We start from the raw sequence: 26,868 nt of genomic DNA, 5'->3' as shown, positions 1-26,868 counted from the left end.
GAAGAAAAAAAAGTAATCGGGCCTATATGTATCATTACTCAGCATCAGTGTTTACCATATACAAATACATTTGATTGATTGATTGATTGATTGATTGATTGATTGATTGATTGATTGATTGATTGATTGACTGATTATCAATCACTTAGTGAAACGTATTTATATAGATTAATTACACAGACTGATGTTTTCCAGCCTTTATTTCTGTTAATCGTGATTACTTTCCAGCTTGCAGTTCATAAAAACATGACATTTAAAATTTGAGTAGTACGTCAGACCAATAAAAAAATAAAAAATAAAAAATAAAAAAAAACACTTTATAATACAGAAATTTGGGTCTAATGAAAAGTACCAACTTAAACACTTTTAATATGTCAAATTATCCTCACCAGAAAGCATATTCTAATTTATTGAACATGACTATAATTGCTGTTATAATGGAGAACTTGAAATACATTTTTTAAATTGATAACTTTCGCAGGAAGAGGCTTCTAGCGATAAGGACAGAAAAGAGTTATGAGAGTTTCCACACATGTGGCAGCTGTCAGAAAATGAAGCAGAAGAAAAAAAGAACATTTAGTGTGTGGCTGGAAACTTTTCTCAGCACACGTGTACTTCATCAGACACGTACACATCTGCCAGAGCAACGAGTAAAATTCAGCTTTTTACCGTTTCGTAAGGAAGAGAGAGGGGGGTGGGGGGGTTGTTGCAGAACCAGACGTGAAAAGAGTCAGTGTCTTTCCAGGGAATAAATCCAGCCCCTTGCAGCCGTGGAGTCCCATCCTCCTCTTCCTCCTCTTCCTCCTTCTACTTCTCCTCCTCCTCGGTGAAAGCAGCACAGCTGGCAAATAAACGACAAGAGTCGCCACACGGAGCAACTAGTGGGTCGCTGTCCTGCTGACTATAGGTGATGATGGACATGAGTTAGAAAGAAATCCAGAGTTATTTATCACTTTTCTGGCAGAGGGGGACTCAGGATCTACACACTGAGCAGCCAGCACCCCTCGCTCCACTGGAACCGCTATAACCTCCTTAATACTGGCACCACAAGGTAAGACAGACACGGTCTTATTGGACGGCTGAACGTGATTTAGCTACCTAGATACGTTAAGAGAAGTGAATGGGGGTACATTTTCTTCTTATATCATTTGTCTGTATTGTAAAAATTGCATTTATTCTTCACTTTGCAAAGTGAAGCTTTACTCTTCTGGTCTTTTTATGTTCGTTTTCAGATAAATGCTAGGTACTAGAGGTTAAAAATGCTAAGTTATAAATATGCTAGAGCTGAAACGATTAATCGGGTTAATTGTGTCAATTGATTATTGAAATAATCGTCAACTAATTTGGTAACCGATTAATTGTTAAGTGGAGTATCTACAGACTCAAAAAAGAGTGATCAATAACTCAAATAACATACTCTGAGTGGTAATTAAGTCAAAACTGTACAAAAAATATATACATTTTCCATTTAAGATTAAAAAAATAGTTTGTAAATATGCTATATGCCAAACTCCTCAAGTGGCTACTTTTAGCTTCATTTGGCTCAAAGTACTCTCTTTGGCCCCTTTTGCTATCCAATTATTAACCAGTTAATTGAAAAAATAATCAACCGATCAGCCGTATTGATATTTAGTCAATATCATAAAGTCTACTTTATGTTATTAGTTACAGATGCATCCTTTACTACAAATTATCAAGTCTATGTTAAATAAATTGCTACGTTATTGCATATTAGACAGTACAATTTTTATTTTCTTATTTAACAAAACAATAGATTTTTTTGTTGCATATTTAAATGCATTTCTAATGCATAAAATGGCTTATGTGATTAAGTGAAACATTCTGCAGAATGTGGCCATTTTAAAATCAGATTAATCGTCACAATAATCGATTAACCATCAGAGTAACCAATTGATTAATCGATTACTGAATAATCATTAATTGCAGTTTAGAACATTCATGGTCAACATCGTGGTGCAAACACATAAGAGTATTTCAGTTTTTTATGTCTTAAGAGTTTTTTTTTAAAAGATAAGTTTTTTAGCTTGCAGAAAGATGATTTCTATTTGCAGCCAACATCTCTGTTAATCTGTATGATGTCTTGCAAAAGTATTTACACCCCTCAAACCTTTTCTGTCTTTGTCCAACTATCATATTTAATATGCAGTGTAGCGTAGTGTTCGTATGTACTACTTAGTGTTTTATAACTCTGGAGTTGAAGGGGAAAGTTTTCAGAGTTTTCTTTTTCTAAACAACAAAAAAAATCTCAAGAGTGTGGCATGCACCTTGGTTTAGCACTAGTTTTTGCTTCAATTCCAGCTGCAGGCCTTTGGGGACATGCCACCAACAAATAACTACAGCTTAACCATTTGGATGGAGAGCGCCCGGAAGGCAGCAGATTCCAAGTTTTGTCTCAGTTTTTAAATTTTGATTTAGTTGTGGACTTTGGCTGGACCGTTCAAACAAATGGCTTTGCTTTGAGCTAAAGTGTTTTGTTTTTTTTTTTCCAGGATAGATGTGTTTAGCTCCTCCTACTTTTCCACTCAGTCCAACCAGCTTCCCTGTCCCTGCTGAAGGGATGCATTCCCACAGCATTATGCTGCCACTTCCTTGTTTTACAGTGGGGTGGTCCGTTTAAGGTTATTTCTATTGCCCACAGTGTTTCTCATCTAAAGTGGCTGCACTGGACTTTATTTAAGGCTATTAGAATAAAGGACTACAAATGCACACTTAAGATTGTTCATTGTAAAAGAACAAAAATCACAATAAGTCACTACTTTTCATTAATTAGTCTCTTAAAAGCCTTACAAAACTCTCTGAAGTTTGTACCTGCAACAGTATCAAATGTGGAAAAAGTTCAAGGTGAGGCTTTTTATAAACTGCAAACCTTTTCGATAACATCTAAAATTCTCCATCGAGTGTCTCTGAGGCCCCCAGCTCGCTGCGAGGAGGGATGGAAATCATTATGGGAATAACTGTAAATATGCAGCGCTGCATGTGGAAGAACGGAGCTCTGCCTGCTGGACTCTGGTGACTCCAGTGATTCAGAACCTGGTACATCCATGAACCTACTTTGGTTTTGGTTAAGACAGAAACAGGAACAGATGTGTGAGAGAGTTCCCACCGAACGCTGTGTTCAGCCTCCACAGAGCTGATAGGAAACAAACGAAGAGATTCTATTAGTATAAAAGTAGATGTCAATAATATGTCAGCTTTATAATTCTGGTGTGTTTTTGTGCTAACTGAGTCCAGACCAGTTTGCCAAGACATAAAAGAAATAATGTGCAAAAATAGATCAAGGAAAGCTTTTGAAAGCCAAAACCGCAGCCTGCAAAGTGAAACAATTAAATTCTTTGTTTGTTTGGGTCTAAGATCTGGCTAAAACACACTGTTGTTTTTTGTTGCTTTGACGGTCGGTCAGGTTACAGAACCTGTTTCTAGACATGCAGCTCTGACCCCACTGTGGTTCTGCCGTTAAAAGCTTGTCAAACACGTGCGTCCAAAAAAACTCTCATGTATCGGACTCAGAACATGTATTCAGTCCCACGCTGTGGTTCCTGTACAAACATGTCACACTACAGTATTTGTATCCCTGAAGAACACTCCTGCCACGAAAATTTGCTTAGTTATCAATAGGAGGCCTGTGTGTGTTGACCAGTAAACAACCAGCTGCAGATACAAACATGGATCAAAGCAGATTAAAGACTTTCCACATATTTTTTGTGGAAAAATATGTTTTTTTTTGTTGTTTTTTTTATGAAGTGTGATTTATTTCAGATTTTCTACACAATAATCAATGCCCAAACAGCAAGAAATTACATTGATGTCATCAAACAGTAATTATGATAATGAAGATGAATGAGTAAATGACAAAAACAGTAAATAAACAGAAAAAATAAGCAAAGGTTACAAAAAAATAAATCACTAAAATTCCAAAGCTTCTTCAACTTCGAATTTTTAATTTTACTGCAATACAGACAACATCACATCTACAATAACTCTTTGAAGAATTTCAATTAATGAGTTACAACATTTAATTTCCCCTTTGGGATCAATAAAGTGCTTTTGAATTTGAAATATTTCAAGAATTTTGAACCACAATGGAAAGAAAGTGTTGCATTTTTATGAAAATAAAACCGTTTTCAAAATTATTTGTACTGTTCAAACTGTTTCCCATCTTGTGATGTTACTTTTTCAATCTTGTCAGTTTTCTGTTAGGATTTTATATGATAAACCGACACAAAGTCATCTGTAATTATGAAGAATTCATGGTTTTCAATTTTCTTTTCTTTTTTTTTTCTTGTTTTTCTTTTACAATTAAAATCTGAGACACTGTGGTGTGTATTTCAATTCAGTCCAATTTTACCGATACCCCAAACCAGAGGTTCCCAAACTGTGGGGCGCGTGCCCTTGGTGGGGCGCCGTGTCATTACAGGGGGGTCACAGGAAGCCGTCTGGATGAAAAAAAACAAAACAAAACATGATCACTGTATGCGCTGGGTTTTTACCTTAGAATGGCAAACTCTATGTTATTCCTATGTCAATTTGATACAGTAGAGGCTTCCACACCTCCCATATTTGTGTCCTCTGTCACTTATCAGCAGTTAAAACTGTTTAATCCGTTGTTAACATGTTGTAACCTGTTTTTCCGAGCCGCCTTTAAACGCAACATGAGCGCTACGACGCTCGCGCTGGTTTCCACCTGTGAAGGAGACCTGCTGCTGCTGTGTGGAGCTACGTAGGTTTGTGTTGGAATCACGGCAGCAAACCAGCAAAACACAAAGAACTTTTCACAGTTTTTCCCTCCAAACTAACCGACTGAGTTGAGTAAAGCTGTTGGATGCAGGTAATGTTAGCTAAAAGATGACTAGCTAATATCAATACAGAACCTTAAGCTTAACAAGTACCTTGTAGGCTACCGATGTTGGTGTCTATTTTCAGCTATGTACATTCATTTTGCCCCCAAAAAAGTCGATGCCCCCCCAGTGGTTTCCAAAGATGTTTGGAAACCACTGGGGGGGCGCAGAAGAAAAAGTTTGGGAACCACTGCCCCAAACTAAAGCATAGTTTAATCATCTGTCTGCAATAGTCACCTAATTATTAATTAATTTCCCTCTAGGAGTAATAAAGTATTTTTGAAGTGAATTCAAGGGGCAGTATTATGTGTTTTCCAGCCACATAGCACAATAAAGTAACCGTGTTACCTTCAGTTGTCAAAGAAATGCTGAATATATCAAATAAAACTTAAAATAAATTCAACTTCATAGGTTAGTGGCTTGAAATTGGGCCTCTGTCTCTTTAAAAAGCCCCTCCTCTTTCTGTGACTCCGCCTTCAGGAAGTCATCACAACATGGCTCCTCTATTAAAGTGAATAGAAACTGATCATTATCTTTCTTTTTTAAATTGCTACATTGACTTTTTATCTTGTGAGAAATCCCTTGTTTTATGTTTTGAGTGAATAAAAACTAAATCTGCAATGAAGTATGAATAATTTTAAGTTCATCTAGACTCTGAAAGGCTAATTTCTGTGATTCCCACTGAAAGTGGCTCTATAGTTTTGATTCATGTGGAGGAGACGACAAATACACCAGAAATCTCTGAGAACCAGATATCAATTTTCTTCATGTTGGTCAATAACAGAACATTCCAATAAAATAATTAAAAAATAATGAAATACACTGGTATTTGTTGTTTGTAACATGACAGAATGTGGTAAAGTTTAAAGGGGAGGACTATTTTTGTTGGGTATCTTAAGTATCGAAGGATAAAAATAAAAAAAGTCTTATCTAAGAATTGTTATGAAATGAGGCAAACAGGCATTAATTTTTGTAGCGATTAGCCCCCCAATTTGTTGACGTTAAGCCTGACCAGATGGTACGAATTAAAATGCCAAAGTAGCTCAACTCACATTAACTCCCTCACATGTGCTGACCAAGTTCCTGCTTCTTCTGTAACCTTCTTTTTAAAATGATTTCTTATTGCGTTTCTTTATATAATTTATTAATGATTTTTTTTTGTTTAAGCAGCAGTGCTGTGGCTTTTTGGAATTGACCTTAAGCTCCTTGCATTTGTTGAAAAATGTCCACAGAGACTCTTAATTTAGGAGTAGGTAAAAACAGGTAAATTGTGGCTGAGTTAATTACTTCTTACATTTTCCTGGAGTTAAACATCTGTCCATACCCTTGTTTTTTTTTTTTTTTCTCTTTGTTTGCAGCTGAAATGATGGAGAAATCGAGGCACACGCGGCAGTTAGCGGTCAGCCTTCTGTTTGGGTTGTGGTTTCCTTGTTGTTTAACCCAGACCACAGCGCCCAGCAGGGCCAGTGTGGCCCCGACTCCGTCCGCGGCCCCTCAACAGCTGAAGGTCCGCCTGGCCGGATACCCCCGCAAACACAACGAAGGCCGGATAGAGCTCTTCTACAAGGGAGAGTGGGGAACCATCTGCGACGACGACTTCTCTATAGCCAACGCCAACGTCCTCTGTCGACAGCTGGGCTTCGTCTCAGCCACTGGGTGGACTCACAGCGCCAAATACGGCAACGGACAAGGTCAGAAACCCTTCACTCAGTCACATGGGGCTTCATCGTTAGTAAATATAGAGAGTGTTATGTGTTTTCAGCCACACAGCGCCATTTTATAGCACAACAAGGTAAATCTGTTTCCTTCAGATGTTATAAAAATGCCATATATGTCAAATATGGTTAATTTAAGGTTTTGAAATTGGGCCTCTGCTCTTTAAGAATCTCTGACTCTTTCTGAAACTCCACCTTCAGGAAGTCATCACAACATGGCTCCTCTATTAACTCTTTAACAAAGTGTTTACCAGCGTTTCACTGAGAAGTAGCTCCTATAACGAGCTCAGCAGGTGAACAGTTCCAGCAGGTGTTTACTAATTTCTGCTGGCTAGTCTGAAGGAGCTGTTACTAGTTTGTGCTATAAAATGGCACTATGGAAAATATATAAAAGACACAAAAAAAACATTAAAAAGTACTATCTAATGTGAAAAAAAACTTACTGTGCTATGAAATAATTTCAATTTTAGGATTTTTTTGTTAGAAAGTAAAGATAGAATCCAAAATGTATTAACAACCTAGGTATGGATTTGTTTTTATCCTCCGGACTGAGAATTTCCTGGAGCCTAAGTAAGCGTCTTCCTTTACAGGAAAGATCTGGTTGGACAACGTGTTGTGCAATGGAGGAGAGAAGAGCATCGACTTGTGCAAGTCTCGAGGATGGGGAAACAGCGACTGCACTCACGATGAAGACGCTGGAGTGGTTTGCAAAGATGAGAGGATTCCTGGCTTTGTGGACTCAAACATTATTGATGTAAGTTGCTTAAGAAAAAAAACTAAAACTCTTATTCCTTTGAGTAATTGAGATCTGTTATGACTTCACATAAAGGCTTTTTTTTAAAATATTGCCATGGTTCATGAAAAAATGTGTTTATTCATTACTTCTGTGGCTGTATGTCCTCTGGTTACCACATGCCTTTACTGTACAGTTTTGTATTACTAATACATTGTTATAACATGCGTCAGTGTCTTACTTTACTTGTTTTGACTTATTAAATAATTAACTTTTTCTCAGATGTTGAACACAAATTCTGTTATCTGTGTTTCTTTTAACGGGGCAGAATTAAGTGCAATCGACATTTTTTGAGCTTTACATCATGTTTTATTATTATTCCCTCATCAAAAATCAAAGCGACCTGGAGTGTCACTTTGATTCTTTCATGCATGTTTGAGAAATCCTTTAATCTCCATGGCAACCATTCATCTGTGCAAAATGCCTGGGTGAACCTAGCTCCGCCTCCGAGGACGTAGCTCCTCCGCTTAGCTTCAGTTTCCAAGCTACCCAGCTTCCTCATCACAGAGCAGCCCATCCCCACTCAGCTCCTTCAGACTAGCCACCAGCAATTAGCAAACACCTGGTGGAACTGAGCATCTGCTCAGTTCGTTAAAGAGCTATATCTCAGTGAAGTGCTGGTAAAAACGTTAAAGGGTTAATAGAGGAGCCATTTGACTTCCTGTTTCAGAAAGAGCAGCAGTTTTTAGAGACAGAGGCCCAATTATAAGTCGTTAAATTGGGAAGTAACATTTCTTTTAAGTCATATTTGATTTAATTCTGAATTGGAAGGAAAGCAATTCATTGTTTTAAAAAAATACTAACCTGTGTAAATTTTAAATGGTGGTTTATATTTGTATTGATTCCCCCCTTTACTCTGATTTCTCTAAATAAAATCCACTGCAGCTAGTTGCCTTTGGTTTTACGCATGCTTTTTGTTTGGGTTTACCACATAAACATTCTAATGGTATGAAGAAAAAAAAATAGAATCAAGTTTAATGCATTTTGGACACTTGGCGATACTTTTGTGAGGCACTCGCTTTAAAGGAGTTCAGCAGCTTTTAAGAAAACGTTAAAACTTAACCCGTTTGGTACGGCCTGAGAATCCCAGTCCGGCAGGACGCCACATGTGGTCCAGCTGGAACCAGTTCAGTCTGGTTACACATCTGGACTGGATCCTAGAATCACACTTAATCCTTCCAAGATGCCTCTTTGTTGTGCATTATTAGAAAAAAATTTTCATAACATTAAAGGACTATCATTTTAATCTTCATAAACTTTGTCCTGCAGTGTGTTTCAGTCAAACATGGCGACCAGATTTTAATCTCTGACTGCTGCCAATTTCTTTTCCAAACAAAGCCCCAGTGGAAGTGACTCACTGCAAAGCTGGCTTTCACATGTACAGTGAGCTGAACTGTTTTATTCAGTTTCTTTATTTGCCGTGGCAGAGAACATCTGGTAGATGTTGCAATATGAACATATGGAACAACGAATTGTTCAAATGCTTTAAACGTATATTTTCTTTCCTGTGTTATCTAATCATTCAGACTAGGGACGCACCAATCTATTTTTTTTCACTTCCGATACCGATATCGGAGGTATAGTATCGGCCGATACCAATCCGATGCAGAAGCACAGCGCTGACTTGACTTAAAACATTTCTTTTTCTTAAACAAAGAGGTAAATGCACTGAATTATAAATGTTATAGCTTTGCATCAGTGCAGCACACTTAAATATGCCAATAGCTTCACAAGCTTGATCAGACATGGAAAAACAACAAAACTTTAATTTGTTCAGTTGGTCATAATTAGGAATAGAGCAGCCAATGTAAAATAAATAAAGAAACTGAAGCTGACAAACGACTACGTTGGTCAAACATGTAAAAATAAACTGCAACAAATCTTCTGTCAAATGGCTCAGAAAGTGCAATTAGAAATTATATTTGTAGTGTAAAATAAATAGTAAAACATGATGTCGCTCAGAGCACAAAGTGTAGAATTAGATTGAATAGATCTGTCCTTATTGCTTGACCACATTGTCTCGGTCACAAAGTAGAATTTTTGTAAATATCGGGGCCGGTACAGATATAAATATTGGATCGGTGCATTTCTAATTCAGACGGTCATTTTTTAATCTTTAATATTCAACTTCCCGTTGCTGCTCACTAAAGTATTTTTGAATTAGACTTGAATCTTCTTCTGTTTTTTTTTCGTTGTTTTTTTTGGGTTTTTTTGTTCTTTCCAGGCTCAAGTTGACGAGAAGAAGGTGGAGGAGGTGCGGCTCCGGCCCGTTGTTGGCACGGCCAGGAGGAAGCTGCCCATCACCGAGGGCGTAGTGGAGGTCAAGCACAAGGACGGCTGGGCTCAGATCTGTGACGTGGGATGGACCGTCAAGAACACCCGCGTGGTCTGCGGCATGCTGGGATTCCCGCATGAACGGAAGGTCAACAAGAACTTCTACAAGTAAGAAACGGGCCCAAGTAGAACCTTTGGAGCTCCACTCTGTGGTGAGGTAGGAAGGTTTACACTGAAATTGTGTTTTTGTTTTGTTCTTTTTTTACGAAGATGTCACACCTTAGATAAATAGACAAAGTCACGGGAAAAAGAAAGTACACCCTCCCATATTTTCGTTTTCTTGCATCAGGACATATTGACAATAATCTGGCCTTGTTGGGTAATAAACGTTTGTAATCTAAAATTATGTGAACCTACAGATTCCACAGTTTTTGAGGCGTCATGTTGGTTAAAATTGAAAAGCTGTGAGTGGAAAAGTCAAATGAACTCCAGGATTTCATCAGTGTGAAGGAATGTCGGCCTTCTCTTCTGAGCCATGTTGCTTCGGTTCAGTGAACTTTGCAGACGTTTGTTGTGTGAACAGCTGAATTCAGATTTCACCAGAGCATTTGGTCTGGACTTTGACTAGGACATTGCAACACTTTGGTTCTTTATCATAACAGATTATCTCACATTTCTACAGGTGAGGATGAGACCACTGGGGGGAAAACAAGAATTCAAACTTTAATCTCAGAATTTCTACTTTTTCTTAGAATTCTAACTTTAATTTCAAAATTCTTACTTTTAACTCAGAATTCACATTTCTGAGATTAAAGTCTGTGCATTTCTCTCTGGAATGTTTTTTTTTTTAAGCATCTTCATTATTATTATTTGTTTATTTGTTACATCTGTTTGAAATCTCGTAGTTTAATATTCAACTTCTCAGTCTTAAATTTTCTTTGTTATCATCGACAACCTCTGACACCCCTTCTAAAAAATCAAGATGAACGTTGAGTCTTTTTCTAAATCTTCTATCATGAGGTTTTACATTTAGCACTCTCATTTGGTCATGTAGAACCTCATTGCTCACTTTACACACGTTGGAGAGAATTTTCTGGGACATTTGCTCCTGGCAACATTAGTGACTGTCATAAAACTTTTCCCCACGTGGAAAAACCTCCAAGAATAATAGGCTTTAATTAGTTTGTAAATGTCTTGGAAGCACATGGAAGCTTGGTGGGCAGCAGTGATTTCTTCTCTGAGGATGTGGAAGGGTATTTCTTTGGAAGTGGTCACTGTTTCTCATAATCAGTCGCTGCTGCTTCAGACACCATACAGAAACATGAAATGATGCTAAATGTTTTTCCACACACAGTATTGATTTTGGCTTAATCTTTAATTAATAGCAAATAATCACATGGTCGGATTCTTCTGAATGTTTTTGACAGTTGAGATTAGATAAAAAATAAATAAATAAAACCGTTGTATTGAAAGCCATTTGTGGTCAATACTGACATCATATTTGATTATCATAATTACCCATTGAATTTGACAGCCATTTCTGCTGACTTATCAAAACAGAATAGACAGAAAGAGCCTTTTAGTCGTAATGATGTTTGGGGACGTTTGTGTGACACTATCATTCCTCTCAGAGTCAGACATCCAGAAACACGGTTTCTTTCCTTTGACTAAGCCACAGTCTGGAGCTCTTTTGTTTGTCAGCAAGTGGAGAATGTGGAGGCGGATGTGTCGGCCAAAAGTCTCAAGTGACGACGGCTCTCATGGCAGAAGTTAGTTTTCCTGAGCTTTCTGTGTTGTACACTTTCCGTATGTTTACGTTTTTCTTTTTGAAAGAGATGATGCTTTAATACATCTTCTTGGCCTCTATTGTCGCTGGAGAATAATTACTAACCTGCTTCCTGTTTTGCTATTTTTATTTTTGTATTGAAGAGTTTATTATGTGAGCCTGAACATCTTTGAAGTATGTGTGATGTATTTAGTTTTTATAAATTGCAGGCGCTGAAATGAAGTTTGTAGAATTTCAGTGTTTTGCTTTATCAAAATGGGGAACTTTATCTCTTTTTAAAAATTTTCTTCCACGTTAAAGGATCGGCTCAACACTGGAATTGATGGTACATATAAATATTTGCTAAATGAATCAGAAAGTAGGCCAGGCTGCCTGTAGTTGGAGCCACTTTGGGTACTCAGAAGTGGAGTTGATTGAATCTTCACCAGATAGCGTGCCTGCATGGTGTAAAGTGAGATGAATGATTTCTATTCTAACATTTGACTAAAACATTCATATTAATTTTATAATTGTACATTATATGTGGGCCCATCAGAACTGTGACACTTTGCTGAATCTTTCTAAAAAAAATGTCAAAAAGATTAATAACAGCTTGGCTTTAACTTTCTTTTTTCTCTCCATGTTTTCAGTTTCAGTGATTGTCATGGTAACCCAAAAAAAAAGAGAAATGTTTTCAAAGTCCATACCAGGGTTATGATAGTTTTGGGTTATCATTTTAGTTTAGTTTTATTTTGCTGACTTTTGTCTAATTCAATTAGTCTTAGTTAGGTTTTACAGTGAGTTTGCTTGTTTTCATTAGTTATTTGTGAAATATTTTTTCATTTAGGTTTTATTAGTAGTAGTTTTAATTTGTTCATACTTTGGTAAATTTTTAGGTGCAGAATTATATATATTGTGATATATATATATAATCACAATATATAATATTGTGATTATATATTCACTGACTGGTAATAAATACTCAACAGAAGTTTCCGTTTTAAAAAAATGTTGAACAAACAACAGACTCTGGAGTTTTCTCCCAACTTTTTCAGTCGTCGTTTTGCAGACTAGCTTATGTCAACAGCTGACGTAAACGGCTTGTGTGGGGCGGAAACTTCACAGCAATTCAAAACACTAATAAATAGATTCATAAACATGAAAACAAAGGATATTACATCTACATTTTAAGTGTGTTTTAGTTAGTTTTCCTCATTAACGTTTTAATTTATTTCAGTTAAGGAAAGTGTTTTCTCAATTTCAGTTTTCATTTGTTTTAGTTAGTTTCTTTTTCCATCCGGTCCGTCCTGATCTAGGACACACATTCCTGGCTGCTCTAGAGTTCAGGCCTTCACAAAGAGCAGCAGGAGGGGCTCACGTTTTCTCCCAGCCATGTGTGAGGCTCTCGGGAGCAGCCCGGGATTTGGAGAGGGTCAGATGCTCCAAATGAGAAAAGCAACCGAAAAAGAAAAAAAAACTGTAAGAGGAGCAGCTCTGTAATTCTGAGTAAGAGTTGATATGGAGCTAAATTTGGCCATAAACTTTGTTCAGAAAAAAAGAAAATTGAAGCTTAACAAAATACCCTTAAATCTGAAAAGTAGTTTTGAACATTTTACAGTTCCAAATCAGGTTTTTATCCAGTCCCAAAACAATTTATTATTTTTTTTTCAGTTTCACATTTTTTTTTCTTTTAAACAAACTTATTGGCCCTCTGCGCGTGCTGTAACGCGATCTACCGGAGACCTGTGGAATGTCAGAAATGCTCCTCGCCGCTCGGCGTTGTAGGACACAGACGGTGTGTGTAAGAAGAACGAACCCTGACAGTTAAAGTGAGTGTTTGCGTGTAGTTTCTCTGCTGTGTGTGATGGAATCCGACTGTCTCGCTGTTGCAGACGTCTGGCAAAGCGAGCTGCTGAGAAGGCCTCCAGTCCAAAGGTCTCAGCTGCTGGAAGGTACACTGTAGCAGGAATGCCTGTCGCTGTTGCCAATGGGTTTCCTGTTGGCTTAGAAAACAATCATTTAGTTCTAGATAATAGTCATCTGTTCCTCCTTCTTGCTTTCTGAATCTTCCCATTCAGGGAAACTTTTTTTTTGTTTCCTTACATGTTTTTTTTTTTGGTCACACAGATAGGGATCAGTCAACTTACAAAAATATATTATTTACATTTTCTGACCTCAACTATTTCTGCTTTAAAGGGGCAGTATTATGTTTTTTTGAGTTTTATACCATCTCATAATGTTATTCCCTCATCAGAAGCATAGCTGGAGTGTTGCTTTGATTCTTTCATGCTTTAATTTCCATGGCAACCACTCAGCTGTGCAAAACACCTTGGTGGACCTAGCTCCGCCTTTGAGGACAAAGCTCCTCCTCTTAGCTTCAGTTTCCAAGCTATCCTACTCTTTCTGAAGGCAAAGCTTCAGAAAGAGTAGGAGCTTCTTAAAGAGACAGAACCCCAATTTCAAGCCATTAAATATCAAAGTCATATTTGATATAGATAGCATTTTTATAACAACTGAAGGTATTTTTTTTGTGCTATTAAATGTCACTATGTGGCTGGAAATGCATAATACTGCCCCTCTAAACACATTTTATGATATTAAATGAAACAAAAATAGTTGGGTTATTTTTTTTTATTCATCACCCAATTTCTGCGAGGTTTCGTCCATGACTGTGCCTGTCTGTGTTCTGCCTGCAAATATATTGTCATATTATTTCACTCAATAGAGCTTTTTATTAAACAGGAGCTGGAGATGCCTTTCATCCGTATGACTGGCTGTAATGAGGAGCTGCTGGGTTCTTCAGCTAAATGACTTGCAGGTCTTTGGGTCAGGATAACAAGAGCTCCATTTGGTAGAATCTGCAAATAATTTCTAGTGTTTGTTTTTGATTAGCTGAGCCTCAGGAGATGAGACCAATATGGAGATTAATAAAAGCCATAATGTTTGCTCACTTTGATAATTGTTTGTTGCTTTAAAGTTGGAAAAAAAGAGACTTGAACTTGGAAAATCTAAAGGTAACCTAGAAATATAAAATCTGAAGCTGAAAAAAGGAAATGTGACATTTTAAGCTTTTAAGGATAAACTGAAATAATTTGTCCTTTTTATTTATATTAGATTTTTTTAGAGCCACATCTTCATGTAGGAAAATTGGATGAAAATTAAGATTTTCTTAAATTATTATTTTTTTATTTTTGAATTTTAATCTGATGTTTCTCAGAATTAACTGTACATATTTTTTCCACGGCTTTCAAAAGAGGATAAAGGCTGTCCACTCAACCCAATTTATTCATCCATCCATTTCCATTTTCTACTGGGAAAGTAGGAACAAGTTACCAGAGCACAAAACGGAGAAAAACAAGAAAAACATGAATTTCTGATAAAATATAAATTTTAGTTTTTTTTTTACTAAATGTCTGAGTTGAAGTCATGAAGGCAGATGCCACCCTTTGTTAAATAACATTTTCAGAAGTATTAAAAATGTAAACTTTATGTTTGAATTCAGTTTGTTTGATACATTTTAATCTTAATTAGTTTTTTCAAGATGAATCATTTTTAAGTTCAGACAAAAGTGATTAATTAGTTTATAAAACTAAATTATTGACTCTATTTGATTTTATTTTTATTGTTTCATTGTGTTTTTGTTTTGGTTCTGCATATTAACACAGAATCAGACGTTTTCCTTTGACATGGTTTTGCGTTGTGCAGGTTCTACCTGATTTGGCTCTTGACCAGATTAAAATCTATAATCTAGGATTTATTATGAGCCTCTCACTAATGCTCTGTACAAACATGGCTGAAGAACCCATCAACACTCTGTAGAAAGCAAATCTATACAAGTCAAACGCTGGAACTTTATGTTCACATTGACAAAGTAGAGCTGCATTCAGAATATTTTACTTTTTCCTTAGTGCATGTTTAGAACCAAAGCCCTAGTAGTATATGGACTCACCAACCATACAGTCAGTGCCTCCACTTCACTGCCAACCACAATAATAGAAAAATGTCCATATACTTTCCTTTGGTCATGTTCATGTTTTTGATTCTAGTTCTGCTTCCTGATTGGTTGTTGTCATGATTTCTGTGCAGACTCACCCATTTTTACCTTACAGGCAACCATCCAAAGCTAAAGCTAGCTCTATGTCTAAACAGAGCAACCAAAGGAAAAGGTAATCTGAGGAAACATTTGGTAGATAGATGGTGTCTAAAACAAAATATATCACCTTGCAAAAAAAAGATGAATGTATAAAAATGACCTTTTGGAAAGACTACTACTATCCTCTTTATATGTTTGAGCGTTTTCTATCTCACTTCATCTTGGTTTGTTTTTGCCAACATATTTTAAAAAATGTTTTTGTCCATATTCCGTCTGCCTCCCTCAGGTTGTACCTGGAGCGGCAGAAGAACCTGTACCTGCTCCGCTCTGTGGCGTGTTTGGGGTCAGAGGTCCACCTGGCGGCCTGCCCCCTAGAGTTCAGCAGGCCCAACGCCACTGCGACCTGCGCCGGCGGCATGCCCGTCGTCGTGAGCTGCATGCCCGGCCCGCTGTTCATGCAGAACAGCTCTCTGAAGAAGAAAGTTAAAGTCTCGGTAAGAGAATCCTCAGGAACAGAAGCCGGCTAAATGAAGGATGTTTTTTTTTTCTTCACATTTTGTTTCGCTACAACTTCAATATATTTATCTTGTATTTTGTGTGGACAGTTCTCTGAACAGATGAGACCAAAAAGTTTTGGAGGTATGTCAAAAATTATATAAGCTAGAGATTTAATGAGGAGCAGCAAAAGCAAATGAGGTGGATTAGCAGAACTTTCCAACAACTGATGATGTCGTCCAGAACTTGTTGCTGTGGGTTATCGTCTCTGCTGCCCAGATGTTGAGCTGTTAGCATTTCATGACAGCAACGGTGTCTTCAGTCAGAGGCTTCTTTTGATTTGTGGTTAGATGGACTGCTACAGCATCAACACCTCAAGGACTTTCTGAGGAAACTTGAATGAAATGAGTTACATTTAATTTCCCTTTGAGATAAAGTAATTTTCAATAGAGCAGAATTGAACTGAATGGAACTGAATCAAACTAAATTAAATGAAGCTGAAATGATTTGAACTGAATCAAATTAAACTGAACTAAACCTACAGTCAGTTCCTCTCCATCCTGTCACCTGAATTCATTTTTCAGATTTATAAAGCTGGTAGAGAAAAAGTCTCCCAAAAGTTCTGATTCAGGAAGGATGAGTACAAATACACACCATACTATATTTTTTAGATTTTTATTTATTAAGTGCATCATCTTCCTTTTGTTTCACTATTAAGCCTTTTGGTCAATTAGAGTTTGCAGGTATTTCATGACAAAATGCAGAAATATTCAGGAATATGAATGTTTTTGTAAAGTGTTGTACCGCAGCGACAGTATTGTCGTCTAAACTAAACGGTCAGGATGTGCCAAATGGCTCCATGTTCACAGAAACCCGTTTCCATGTCGTCAGAGTAACGTGAGGCTGAAGGGCGGTGCCAGGCTGGGGGAAGGCCGGGTGGAAGTGCTCAAAGACAACGAGTGGGGGACGGTGTGCGACGACCGCTGGAGCCTGCTGTCCGCCAGCGTCGTGTGCCGGGAGCTGGGCTTCGGCAGCGCCAAGGAAGCTCTGACGGGAGCCCGCATGGGACAAGGTGAGCACCGATGAGCAACTGAAGGTAACATTATTTGTTTGTGTTATAATTAAGTGCCTGAAAAACACATGATACCGGCCCTTTAAGAACTATCTCACATCATTTCTCGGTGGAAACATTCGCAAACAAAAAAGTCTAGTGATGCTGCACAGGAAAACATTGAGCTCTACATGTGGAAATGTGTGTAATTATAATCTAGGTCTTTCTTCAATAAGGTGTTTTGGGCGAACAGGCCAGAAACTCTGCTATGGAAGAAAACAGGCCGTCTTTTCAGCAGCAGTTCTCGGAAACACCAGGAAGTAGCTCCCTTCTCAGAGAAAGTTGGATCTGTTAGGGGAAGTGCTGTGGTCGGACTAACGTCTGACCAAATGCTGCCTGGACGTGACCGAGACTTTTTAATGGAGGTCAGAAGCTCGAGCCGCTGAAGGACAGCCATTCATGGATGCTAGTGACGCAAACATGCTAAAAGTCCAGAATTCCTTCTTGGTACATCCATTGAATCCCTCCGTTTATGGCTGATGGACAATGCCCTGCGGAACAATTATAACACCTGAGACTTTTTATTTTATTGCAATATTCATTGTATCTTGCAGGGATTTTTTCTTTACAGACCAACACATCCACTTCATCCACAAGTTATGAAGTGGATGAAAAATAATACATCATTTTCTAAATGGTCTTGAGAACTGAGTGAGTCCAGGGTTTGCAGATCCACTTTAACATGCAATAACAGCTGCAGGTATTTTGTTTCTGTTTTTATTTATTTTACACCAAAAAGTTGTTTTTTGATTACCATTTTTGAAACGACATTAAAAAAAATGAAGCTTTTTTTTATCTTTATAAAATAACTTAATTTCATACAGATTGTGTGAACATGAATTTTGAAGTCCCACCATAGATCCTCAGTTAAATTTAGGGCTAGACTTTGACTGTGCCATTCTCACATTATTTTTGCTTTAATATAATTCATTCTTTCTCAGCTGGTTTAGAGTCTATTGTCTAGCTTAAATCCTTTATGGCTCTAAAGTATTTTTTCTCTATATTGTCTGAATGTAAATTAATCAAAAATATAAGAGTAATAATTAGGTGGCATGCTGGTTATTTGTTGCACTGCATTTACGCTTAGAGATATTTAAGTAAAAGTGTATTAGCAAAAATGCTAACCAATCAGACTTTTATTTTGAAACTATGCATCCTTTCTTCCCTGCTTCACAATTATTACACATTATGCTGGTCAAACGCCCAAAACAAAAACGGATACATTGACATCAGATATTGTCATGTTTTAAAGCAAAGTATAATTTCCCCTTGCTCCTTGAGCTGGTCTGACCTCAGAGCTCTTTTCCCAGGAATGGGTCCGATCTACATGAACGAGGTGAAGTGTGTCGGGAACGAGAAGTCGATCTGGAACTGCCCGTTTAAAAACATCACGGCGGAGGATTGCCAGCACATGGAGGACGCCGCCGTTCGCTGCAACATCCCGTACATGGGCCTGGAGAACTCGGTCAGACCGAACCGTCTAACCCACATGTTCATGTTTGGATGCTTCACGTCACATTGTTTGGTTTTATATTAGCAAGTAAAAAATGACTTACTGAGTTTTTTTTAGTTGTTTTAGATTTTTATAGAACAGTAAAATGGAAAAACATCTGAAATATCTATTCTTCCCATTCCTTTTAGTGCATTCATTTGTGTTTATTACCAAGTACATCTTAAAGAAAACTTTAATATTATGAAAAAGTTCAATAATTGCCACCTTTCAGAATGTGAAACCTAAATAGATTTATTACATGTAGAGAGAAATATTTACAGCCTTTTTGTCTTGTTGACCATGGAGAACAGATAAAACCCAAAATTCAGTGTCTCAGAACATTTGAATGTTACTTTAGATCAATTAGAAATGTCTAATTTGCTGATTGGGGTGTGTCTCTATGACTCTGGTAATATATGAATTCAGCTTCTGAAGTCACAAAAAATATACATTTTCACAATATTCCATGTTTTTTAGATGTACTTGTACATAGATTTGTTACTCTAACATTCGTCTGTTGTTACAGAAATGTTAGATGCAAAGCTAACAGCAGCAGCTAATGAGCTAGTTAACTAGTTAGCTAACTACAGAAGCTAGTTAGCTAGTTAGCTAACTGCAAGAGCTAGTTAATTAGTTAGTTAGCTGCAGGAGCTAACTGTTGTTAGCTAACTTAAAAAAAAAACAACTCACATCTGTAACTTACTAATATTTCAACTTTTTCCAAATTATGCTCCTAGAAAAACATATCTTAAGGTAATGTATTAGCGAAGGCATTTTTAACAGTACTTAATTTTCAACATGAAGTATTTATACTTGCACAGCTTCATGTTTCTTATTAACCTGGTCTCCAGTAAATAGTGACACAAATGTTTTGTGTAAATACTCCATAAAATTTCCCCTTTTGTCGGTGAAATGAACAAAAATCTAATCTTCAGTTGTAACTTTGAGCTTTTACACAAAACATACAGAAATATTTCTGACCAAACCCAGAGCTTCCTTTAGTTTCAGGAGGATTTCTGAGGAATCTGCTTCGTCTGTGTCTGCGCTCTGCTTTGCAGCATGTAGCCTAACCCCTTGGTCTCGCACAGATCCGGATCACAGGTGGACGGAGCCGCTTTGAGGGCCGCGTGGAGGTGCTGAGCTCTGACACTAACGGGACGGAGAGCTGGGGTCTGATCTGTGGTGAGACCTGGACCACCAGGGAGGCCATGGTAGCCTGCAGGCAGCTGGGTTTGGGCTATGCTAACCAGGGCCTGCAAGTAGGTTATTAACAAAGACAATTTGCTGCTGCAAAGCAAATGTTTGCTTTCTTTTGGTTTATATTGCATATGCAAATGTAATGTACTGTCAGATGGGCAGGTTTTTTTATGTTATGGTGCGTTCTTCCTTCCTGAATATCCGTGACAGTGTGGTTAGTCAACATTTTACTGAGGAACATAACATTTAACCTAATATAATTGGACCTGTATGTATAAAATTTTGAGACTATGCACAATAATTTGAAACATTAGGACTCTCTTCTTGTTTTTTTAAATGTATTGAGGTAGTTTCTTGCAGAATTCTTCCACCACGCAAAAAGAACTGTTCAAATCTATCCTTAAGGAGCTAAAACGTATCTGACATCCACGGCCACGTTGAGGGTGTGTAAACTTTCTGCTTCTGTTCAAAGAAAAAAAAAAAGCATAATTTCTGCCTGACTCTGAGGTCTGACTGCAGCCTGTTTGGCAGCAGCGACTGCAGTGTGTTTACCGTCACGTAACAATGTCTGGGAATCTAATGTTGTGGGTTAGCCGCTACTGATGTCTGTGGATTTACTGCGCAGTCAAATATACGACACTGGGACTCATTTAATTACATCAAGAGGTTTTGCTTAATTCAAATGAGAAATAAATGTAGTTTTTAAAAGATATATATTTTCATTATTAAAGCTTCAGTATGTGACTTTTATAAGAAATATTTTTTACATAGTTGTTGAAATTGTCACCATGTTGCGACAATATGGCAATAGAAAACCTGCGAAAAACTCAAGTTCCTCTGCCTTTTTGTAGTCCTGAATAGAAACAACCAATCAGAGAAAGGAGGCGGGCCTTAGTGCTGTCAATCACATAGCTCGATGCTACGCTAATGCTAAGGCTAGTTGGCATAGCTACCAATGACAATAGATAAATGGTTTTTCTGTGACAGTAAAAATTGTCTCCGCCATTAGCATATTTAGCAGGGCATACATGAGGTTGATTGACAGCGCTAAGACCCTCCTCCTGTCTCTGATTGGTTGTTTTGGGGCATTTCTTTAAACAGCAATAGTACCTCAGAGAGGAGCTTCTCACAACAAACAACAACATGGTCCCAGTTTTAGCAAATATGTTTATGGTTCTATACAGTATTATTATAATTATGTATATGCAATATACATCTTTCTGGACATGGAATATTTACATAGTCGCCACAGGCCTGTTCCATGTGGAAGAGCTAAAAATATCCCCATGCAGAGCTTCTAATCAAAGTCAGAGCTGCTCACCACTGTGACCTCATGTGGAAACCACGCCGATCCTCTCGGCCTCGGAAGACTAACCAGCACATTTTCCGTTGACTCCATATAAACACCGGGTAGTCTGTAGTTTAGACGGGTCGCAGACAGGACAGGAAGCGTGTCCCCCGTCTGACTTCCAGCAGGACGCTTCCGCAGATCCGGATAGCAGGCGGCCGAAGCAGCTACGAAGGCCGGGTGGAGGTTCAGGTTGGGTCCAAGTGGGGCACAGTGTGCAGCACAGGCTGGACGACGAAGGAGGCCTTGGTGGCCTGCAGGCAGCTAGGGCTCGGCTACGCCATGCACGCCGTCACCGTGAGTAGGAGCTGAAAAAGTGTGCCACAGCTAGAAAAAAATGTTTGAAGCCGTTTCACCCCCCACTAGATGAGATAAGCAAGCAAGCTAAAACACTTAGCAACGATAGCTCATTATTTTTCACATCTGATTATGCTAAATTGATTGAAAGGTAAAAATTTGCACCAATTAGTTGATGAGGATTGGAGTAAACAACTCAAATATTTGGAAATTATTTTATATGAGGGATGATTACAGTAGAGGTTATGAGAGTCTTTCACAAAAAACAGAACTAGTAAGTTAAAAATGAATGTTTTAGTTGTTTAATTGAGATATAAGGTCAGTCACAATAACAATTAAAAAGCATAATTCTAGGCATTGTGAAAAAAAATACTTGAATCTTCTGATTCTTAAGTTAAAATCATTTGACTTTCTTAATCCCCAAAATAAATCCAAAGCACAGAAGTATATTATACATCACCTCAAAAAATATATATTCAGACCACTTCCAAACTTTTACGATACGAATGTCAATATAAGAAAAAAAAACTCTTTTGACAAACCAACAGAAGAAAGCAGGTCTTTGTGCGGCCATGTCTTTGTACCACTTTAGTTTTAGTTCATGCAAAGACTAACAAGTGACAGTGGGGGGCGCCATCTGATGTGCTAACAGCAGAGCTCAGTTTTAGCTTAGCGCTTTAGCGTTTTTGCTAACTTTGAAGACGTTTAGTGCAATTAGCTTCCAATAAATGAATTTTTCCAGATAAATTTTAAAGTGCTAATTCTGACTGTTTTGTAAACTTCCAGTTCGATAAAGTTTGACTTCTGTGTTGACGTTTTGGTTATCGACTGTCGTCACGTAGCTAGCCGTTTATGCTCACGCTTTTTACCGTGGAAGTGGGTGAAGTTTGGTTTTCCCTCCTCACTTTCTCATTTTGTTTTCCCCAATCACTTGATCTAGAACAAAATAGAACGGACAGAAGAATATTAGATATAAACGTAAATTCAACATAATAGACATAATATCAACGGAAATCCCAGTGTAATACCTTAATGCATGTGGTTGTGTTGTACATAAATAACTTAATTAAATGAAGCGATGTGGCTTTTGTATTTGAGTAAATATTGAATCGGTATTTGGTTTATTGGGTATTTATTAGCATCTTTAGCGTTATTTTAAATTGAAGCATTTTTTCCAGCTGAAGGTTGTCTTGAACATTTTGTCTCCAGTCAGCAGCCAAGTCCTGCACATCTGGTTTACAGAGCAGCCACATAAAACCTGAACTCTGAGGCGCCGCATGTGAATCTGTCCTGATCACCATGCACCGTTTCTCTCTCTTTCTTTTGTTTGTTCGTTTCTGTGTTATGGTTTTTGTTGAACCGCCGGTAAGGAAACCTGGTACTGGGACAGCAGCAACGTCACAGAGATGGTGATGAGCGGCGTGAAGTGCACAGGAAGTGAGATGGCTCTGAGCCAGTGCCAGCATCACAAAACCGTCAATTGCCAGAAAGCAGCCGCAAAGTTTTCAGCGGGAGTCATCTGCTCAGAGAGTGAGTTAAAGCCCCAGAATCAGCCAGAAGGGGGCAGTAACGAGTTACATTTACTGGAGTAACTTTTAATCACTTTCAGGAGTATTTTTACTAACGCGGTACTTTTTACTTTGACTTGATTAATTTTATGATGTTGGTAACATTATTAAATGAAGAACAAACTTATTTTAACCATTAATTCACCACAAACTTGTAGTTTTTGTCAAAGTTTCATAAGTTTTTTTCTTTTGCCTCATTTTGTTATCTTGTAATTATTCAATGAATTATTTTCATTTTGGTCCTTAAAATATGAAAACTTCCCCATAACTTTAGGTTTTGGTCCATCTGATGTAATTTTTAGATATTAAATTGTTCGTGTTTTGATCAGTTAGTCAGTACTTGATTGGCCTTTTTTCTAAATACCTTTTTACTTTTGCTTGAGTAAAAATACAACAGGAAGTATCTTCCACAATAATTCACGCACATTTCTTTTTAAAAGTATTTCTCATTTATCCACATATATATGCTTTAGTATGAAATGTTGAGATGAGACAACCCCTCAGCCCAGTCTCTGTTGCCCCCTGTGCGTCCAGCCGCCTCCGACCTCGTCCTGAACGCCTCCCTGGTGGAGCAGACGGTCTACATCGAGGACCGTCCTCTGCACATGCTCTACTGCGCCGCCGAGGAGGACTGCCTGTCCAAGTCTGCGGCCAAAGCCAACTGGCCGTACGGACACCGGCGGCTGCTCCGCTTCTCCTCCCAGATCCACAATGTCGGCCGGGCCGACTTCAAGCCCAAAGCCGGGCGCCACTCATGGGTGTGGCACGCCTGTCACGGGTAACGTACAACGTAAAGTCGGATATGAAGACAAAACGAGCAGGAAACAATGAAAAATATGACAGAGCAAACATATTATTATTACTTTGTGTTTTTGTGGTCAGTTAAAATATCTTTTGAAGGAAGAAAAGAAACAAAAACAGCCACTTTTAGTGGGATGAACTGGATCTGCGCTTACTCGTGTTAGAATGGCCTAATCAAAGTTTCTACCCGTGGGCTCAATAATGTGACAGATTTTTCTGTTTCTTTGTTTGTGAAGTGATTGTAAAACCTTTAATCTCTTTTCTACCTTGACATTTGTGGTTGTAACATGACAGAAAATGTAAAAAAGTGAATATTTTTGTCAGAGCTTCAACTAGTTCATTAACTGCTGCAAGTTTCAGAAAAGAATAGAGCAACGTAGCAACAAAATACCACAACTTTCAACATTATGTTGACCCTAAAGTGGACGATTTGGTCTAATTTGTGCCGCTCCGACTTTTCACTCAGCCACTATCACAGCATGGACGTCTTCACCCACTATGACCTGCTGAACGCCAACGGCAGCAAAGTGGCAGAGGGCCACAAAGCCAGCTTCTGCTTGGAGGACACAGAATGTCAAGAAGGTCAGTCTCATGCTTTGACTAGACGAGGTTACAATCTGAAAAAAATAAATAAATAAATTATCATTGTCACCCAGCGAAGAACTTTGCTTATGACTGGAAATGATACAGATACTTATTTATTTGTATTCCATTCATGTGAACAATTTATGTCCTTCTCAGTTCCTTTGCTTGTGTTCTCTGATGAGCTCTAAGTGTTAAAGCTGGTTCAACTCCATCAGAGGTGAATGGAGCTTTTCCAGTCCTTTTGACAACCCAAAGCACTTTATTAACTGATTGGTACCAACATGTGGCAAGAGGAAATGAAATCAGACCCACAACGTTCCGATTGGAAGACAGTAACTCTACCTACCCACTGAGCCACAATCTTCCATCTAAAGATTTTCAATTAACTCTTTGGATCTACAGCATTGATATCACTTACAGTCTGAAGAAACATCCTGATTAAACCTAAATCTGCCAACGGTGTGAATAGTTTGGGTGAGCCGCGAGCGTTCAGTTGATATCTTTCCTCCCACGCTTTATCCGTGTCGATCAGGTGTTTCGAAACGATACGAGTGCGCCAACTTCGGCGATCAGGGCATCACGGTCGGTTGTTGGGACTTGTACCGCCACGACATTGACTGCCAGTGGCTTGACATCACAGACGTCAAACCTGGAAACTACATCATGCAGGTGAGTGTGTGGGGTTTCATTTGGAGCATGCAGCCGGCCAGGCGCCGGCGTGACCATGTTGTATCGCTGACTTGTAGCCAGATCTTTCTTCCTTCAAATTCTCTGATAACTAAGAGACAGAGTTGCACACTGGTCACAAACCATCAACTCATCAGCTGCTGCTACCAGGCCAGTTCCTGCCAGGCTATTTGAAATTGGGGTTAAAAATAGAGGACCGAGTATTAACCTTTGGGAACCAAAGGGTTTGAGACCATCCAGATTTTGCGTGATATTGAAAGTGGTGTCAATACAGTGTGAAGGGTCACTATGCACCTATAAATCAACTGGTTGATAAATTGGCTCTTTAATTTTGGGTGATCGACAGTCAGCCGATACTTTCATGTGAAACCGATCTTATCCAGTGATCTTACCTACCTCTGCAAAGGTCTGAAAATCAAAAAATTGACATCGGTAAGGATCTTTTTTAAAGATCAGGTATTCAGCCAGAAAAATGCAATTGTTGCACCCCTACTGTAGACGGTACTTGAAGTCTAAGCTGTTGTCTCATTCAACATGACATGGTTGTTATAGTTCAGGATCTTTCTACAACAATCTCTCAATGACGTTGAGATGAATTTTAAAAGTTGAAACCTTTGATTGATTAATTCAGAGTAGCCAGTCGTCATCATCTATCTCTGCTTTTCTCACCCGCTCAGGTCGTGATCAATCCGAATTACGAAGTGGCTGAGAGCGACTTCACAAACAACGGCATGAAATGCAACTGCAAATACGACGGACACAGGATTTGGCTCCACAATTGTCACATCGGTAACCACTCAGGAGCGGCCAAACTGTCCAAACTTGGCGTAAAACATGTTGAAATTCACTAAAGCTGCCACCTTTCTAATGTCTTCCAGGCGACGCATTCAGTGAGGAGGCAGAGAAAAGATTTGAGAAATACCCCGGACAGATAAACAACAGGATCTCCCAACTGTAGACGCCGCCTCCATTGTGGGACGGATGAATAAAAATATGCCCCTGTATTTCTTTTTGTTTTCAGGTGCTTACATGAATCCCTATATTATTCCTTCATAGTTGTTTTTATACTTGAAAATTCAAGTGGTTATGATTATGTCCTCTAGTTTATTGTGAGTTTGTACTTTCTTTTTTTTTTTTTTTACAAATTCAGATTTTATAGTTTTACAGTCGATGTTTGACACAATGTGCAGTCCTCTATTGAATGTTTTAGTTGCAAGGCCTGAATGAAGCTTTAATGTTTTGGTTTTAAACGTATAACCAGATTTATTTGCCTTTAGTATGCAGAGTCCAAACATGGAACCCAATAAACTCATATTTAGTTTGTCTTAAGCAACCAAAACATGATGCAAAACCTCATAGATACACTTTCTGGAAAGATGGAAGGAGCTAAGATACAGAGGTATTTTAGCTCCTTCCAAACTCAACAAACTGATTGAGTTTGTGGTTTCAACAAAAAAAAATTTAAATGGTAGAACTTCTTTTTCAAGGCACTGTAACCCCAGGAAGGGAACAAATTTACCAAGATGCAGTTTTATCACCAAACTGTATCTACTGTACAACTATTGTTTTACTCCAGTAAGCATTTTTGCTACAATTTGATCAGTAAATGGTGATTTAAATGCAAAATGCAACATCCAGGCTTTCTGTCTCCCATCCCAGTTTTGGTTTTGCAAATTTGAGCTTCTTGTATGTTAGAACTGCTGCAATATTTTGTGAATGTATTTATTTCCAGTTTGCGTTTATCAGCAAGTTTTCTCTCCAGTTCAAAGCTGTGCGTCGTTCCAGGCTGGG

General features: G+C 38.2%; 1 protein-coding gene across 4 annotated transcripts; it reads left to right on the top strand.

Annotated features, from left to right (window-relative positions):
• Positions 1 to 771: 771 nt before the first annotated feature.
• Positions 772 to 26,474, top strand: loxl3b (lysyl oxidase-like 3b). Of its 4 annotated transcripts, none has more exons than XM_015047662.1 (16): positions 772 to 1,051; positions 6,215 to 6,547; positions 7,162 to 7,325; positions 9,589 to 9,806; positions 13,296 to 13,355; positions 15,513 to 15,569; positions 15,783 to 15,990; positions 16,883 to 17,063; positions 18,413 to 18,567; positions 21,281 to 21,436; positions 22,807 to 22,966; positions 23,539 to 23,782; positions 24,272 to 24,387; positions 24,923 to 25,059; positions 25,755 to 25,866; positions 25,956 to 26,474. In XM_015047662.1, the coding sequence occupies exons 2-16, from the start codon at positions 6,220 to 6,222 to the stop codon at positions 26,033 to 26,035; spliced, it is 2,376 nt and encodes a 791-aa protein (XP_014903148.1). In that variant the 5' UTR covers positions 772 to 1,051; positions 6,215 to 6,219; the 3' UTR covers positions 26,036 to 26,474. The 4 variants fall into 4 exon arrangements, with proteins under 4 accessions (XP_014903148.1, XP_014903150.1, XP_014903147.1 ...); XM_015047661.1 differs by lacking the exon at positions 21,281 to 21,436 and adding an exon at positions 19,683 to 19,853 and having other exon boundaries at positions 774 to 1,051; XM_015047664.1 differs by lacking the exons at positions 13,296 to 13,355; positions 15,513 to 15,569 and adding an exon at positions 19,683 to 19,853 and having other exon boundaries at positions 773 to 1,051.
• The last annotated feature ends 394 nt before the right edge of the window (positions 26,475 to 26,868 follow it).

The sequence above is a fragment of the Poecilia latipinna genome, unplaced genomic scaffold (assembly GCF_001443285.1).
Source record: "Poecilia latipinna isolate Pla-1442-1.1 unplaced genomic scaffold, P_latipinna-1.0 Scaffold838, whole genome shotgun sequence".
NCBI lineage: Eukaryota > Metazoa > Chordata > Actinopteri > Cyprinodontiformes > Poeciliidae > Poecilia > Poecilia latipinna.
Note: the sequence above shows the minus strand (reverse complement) of the source record. Positions and strands in the feature narration are given on the sequence as shown.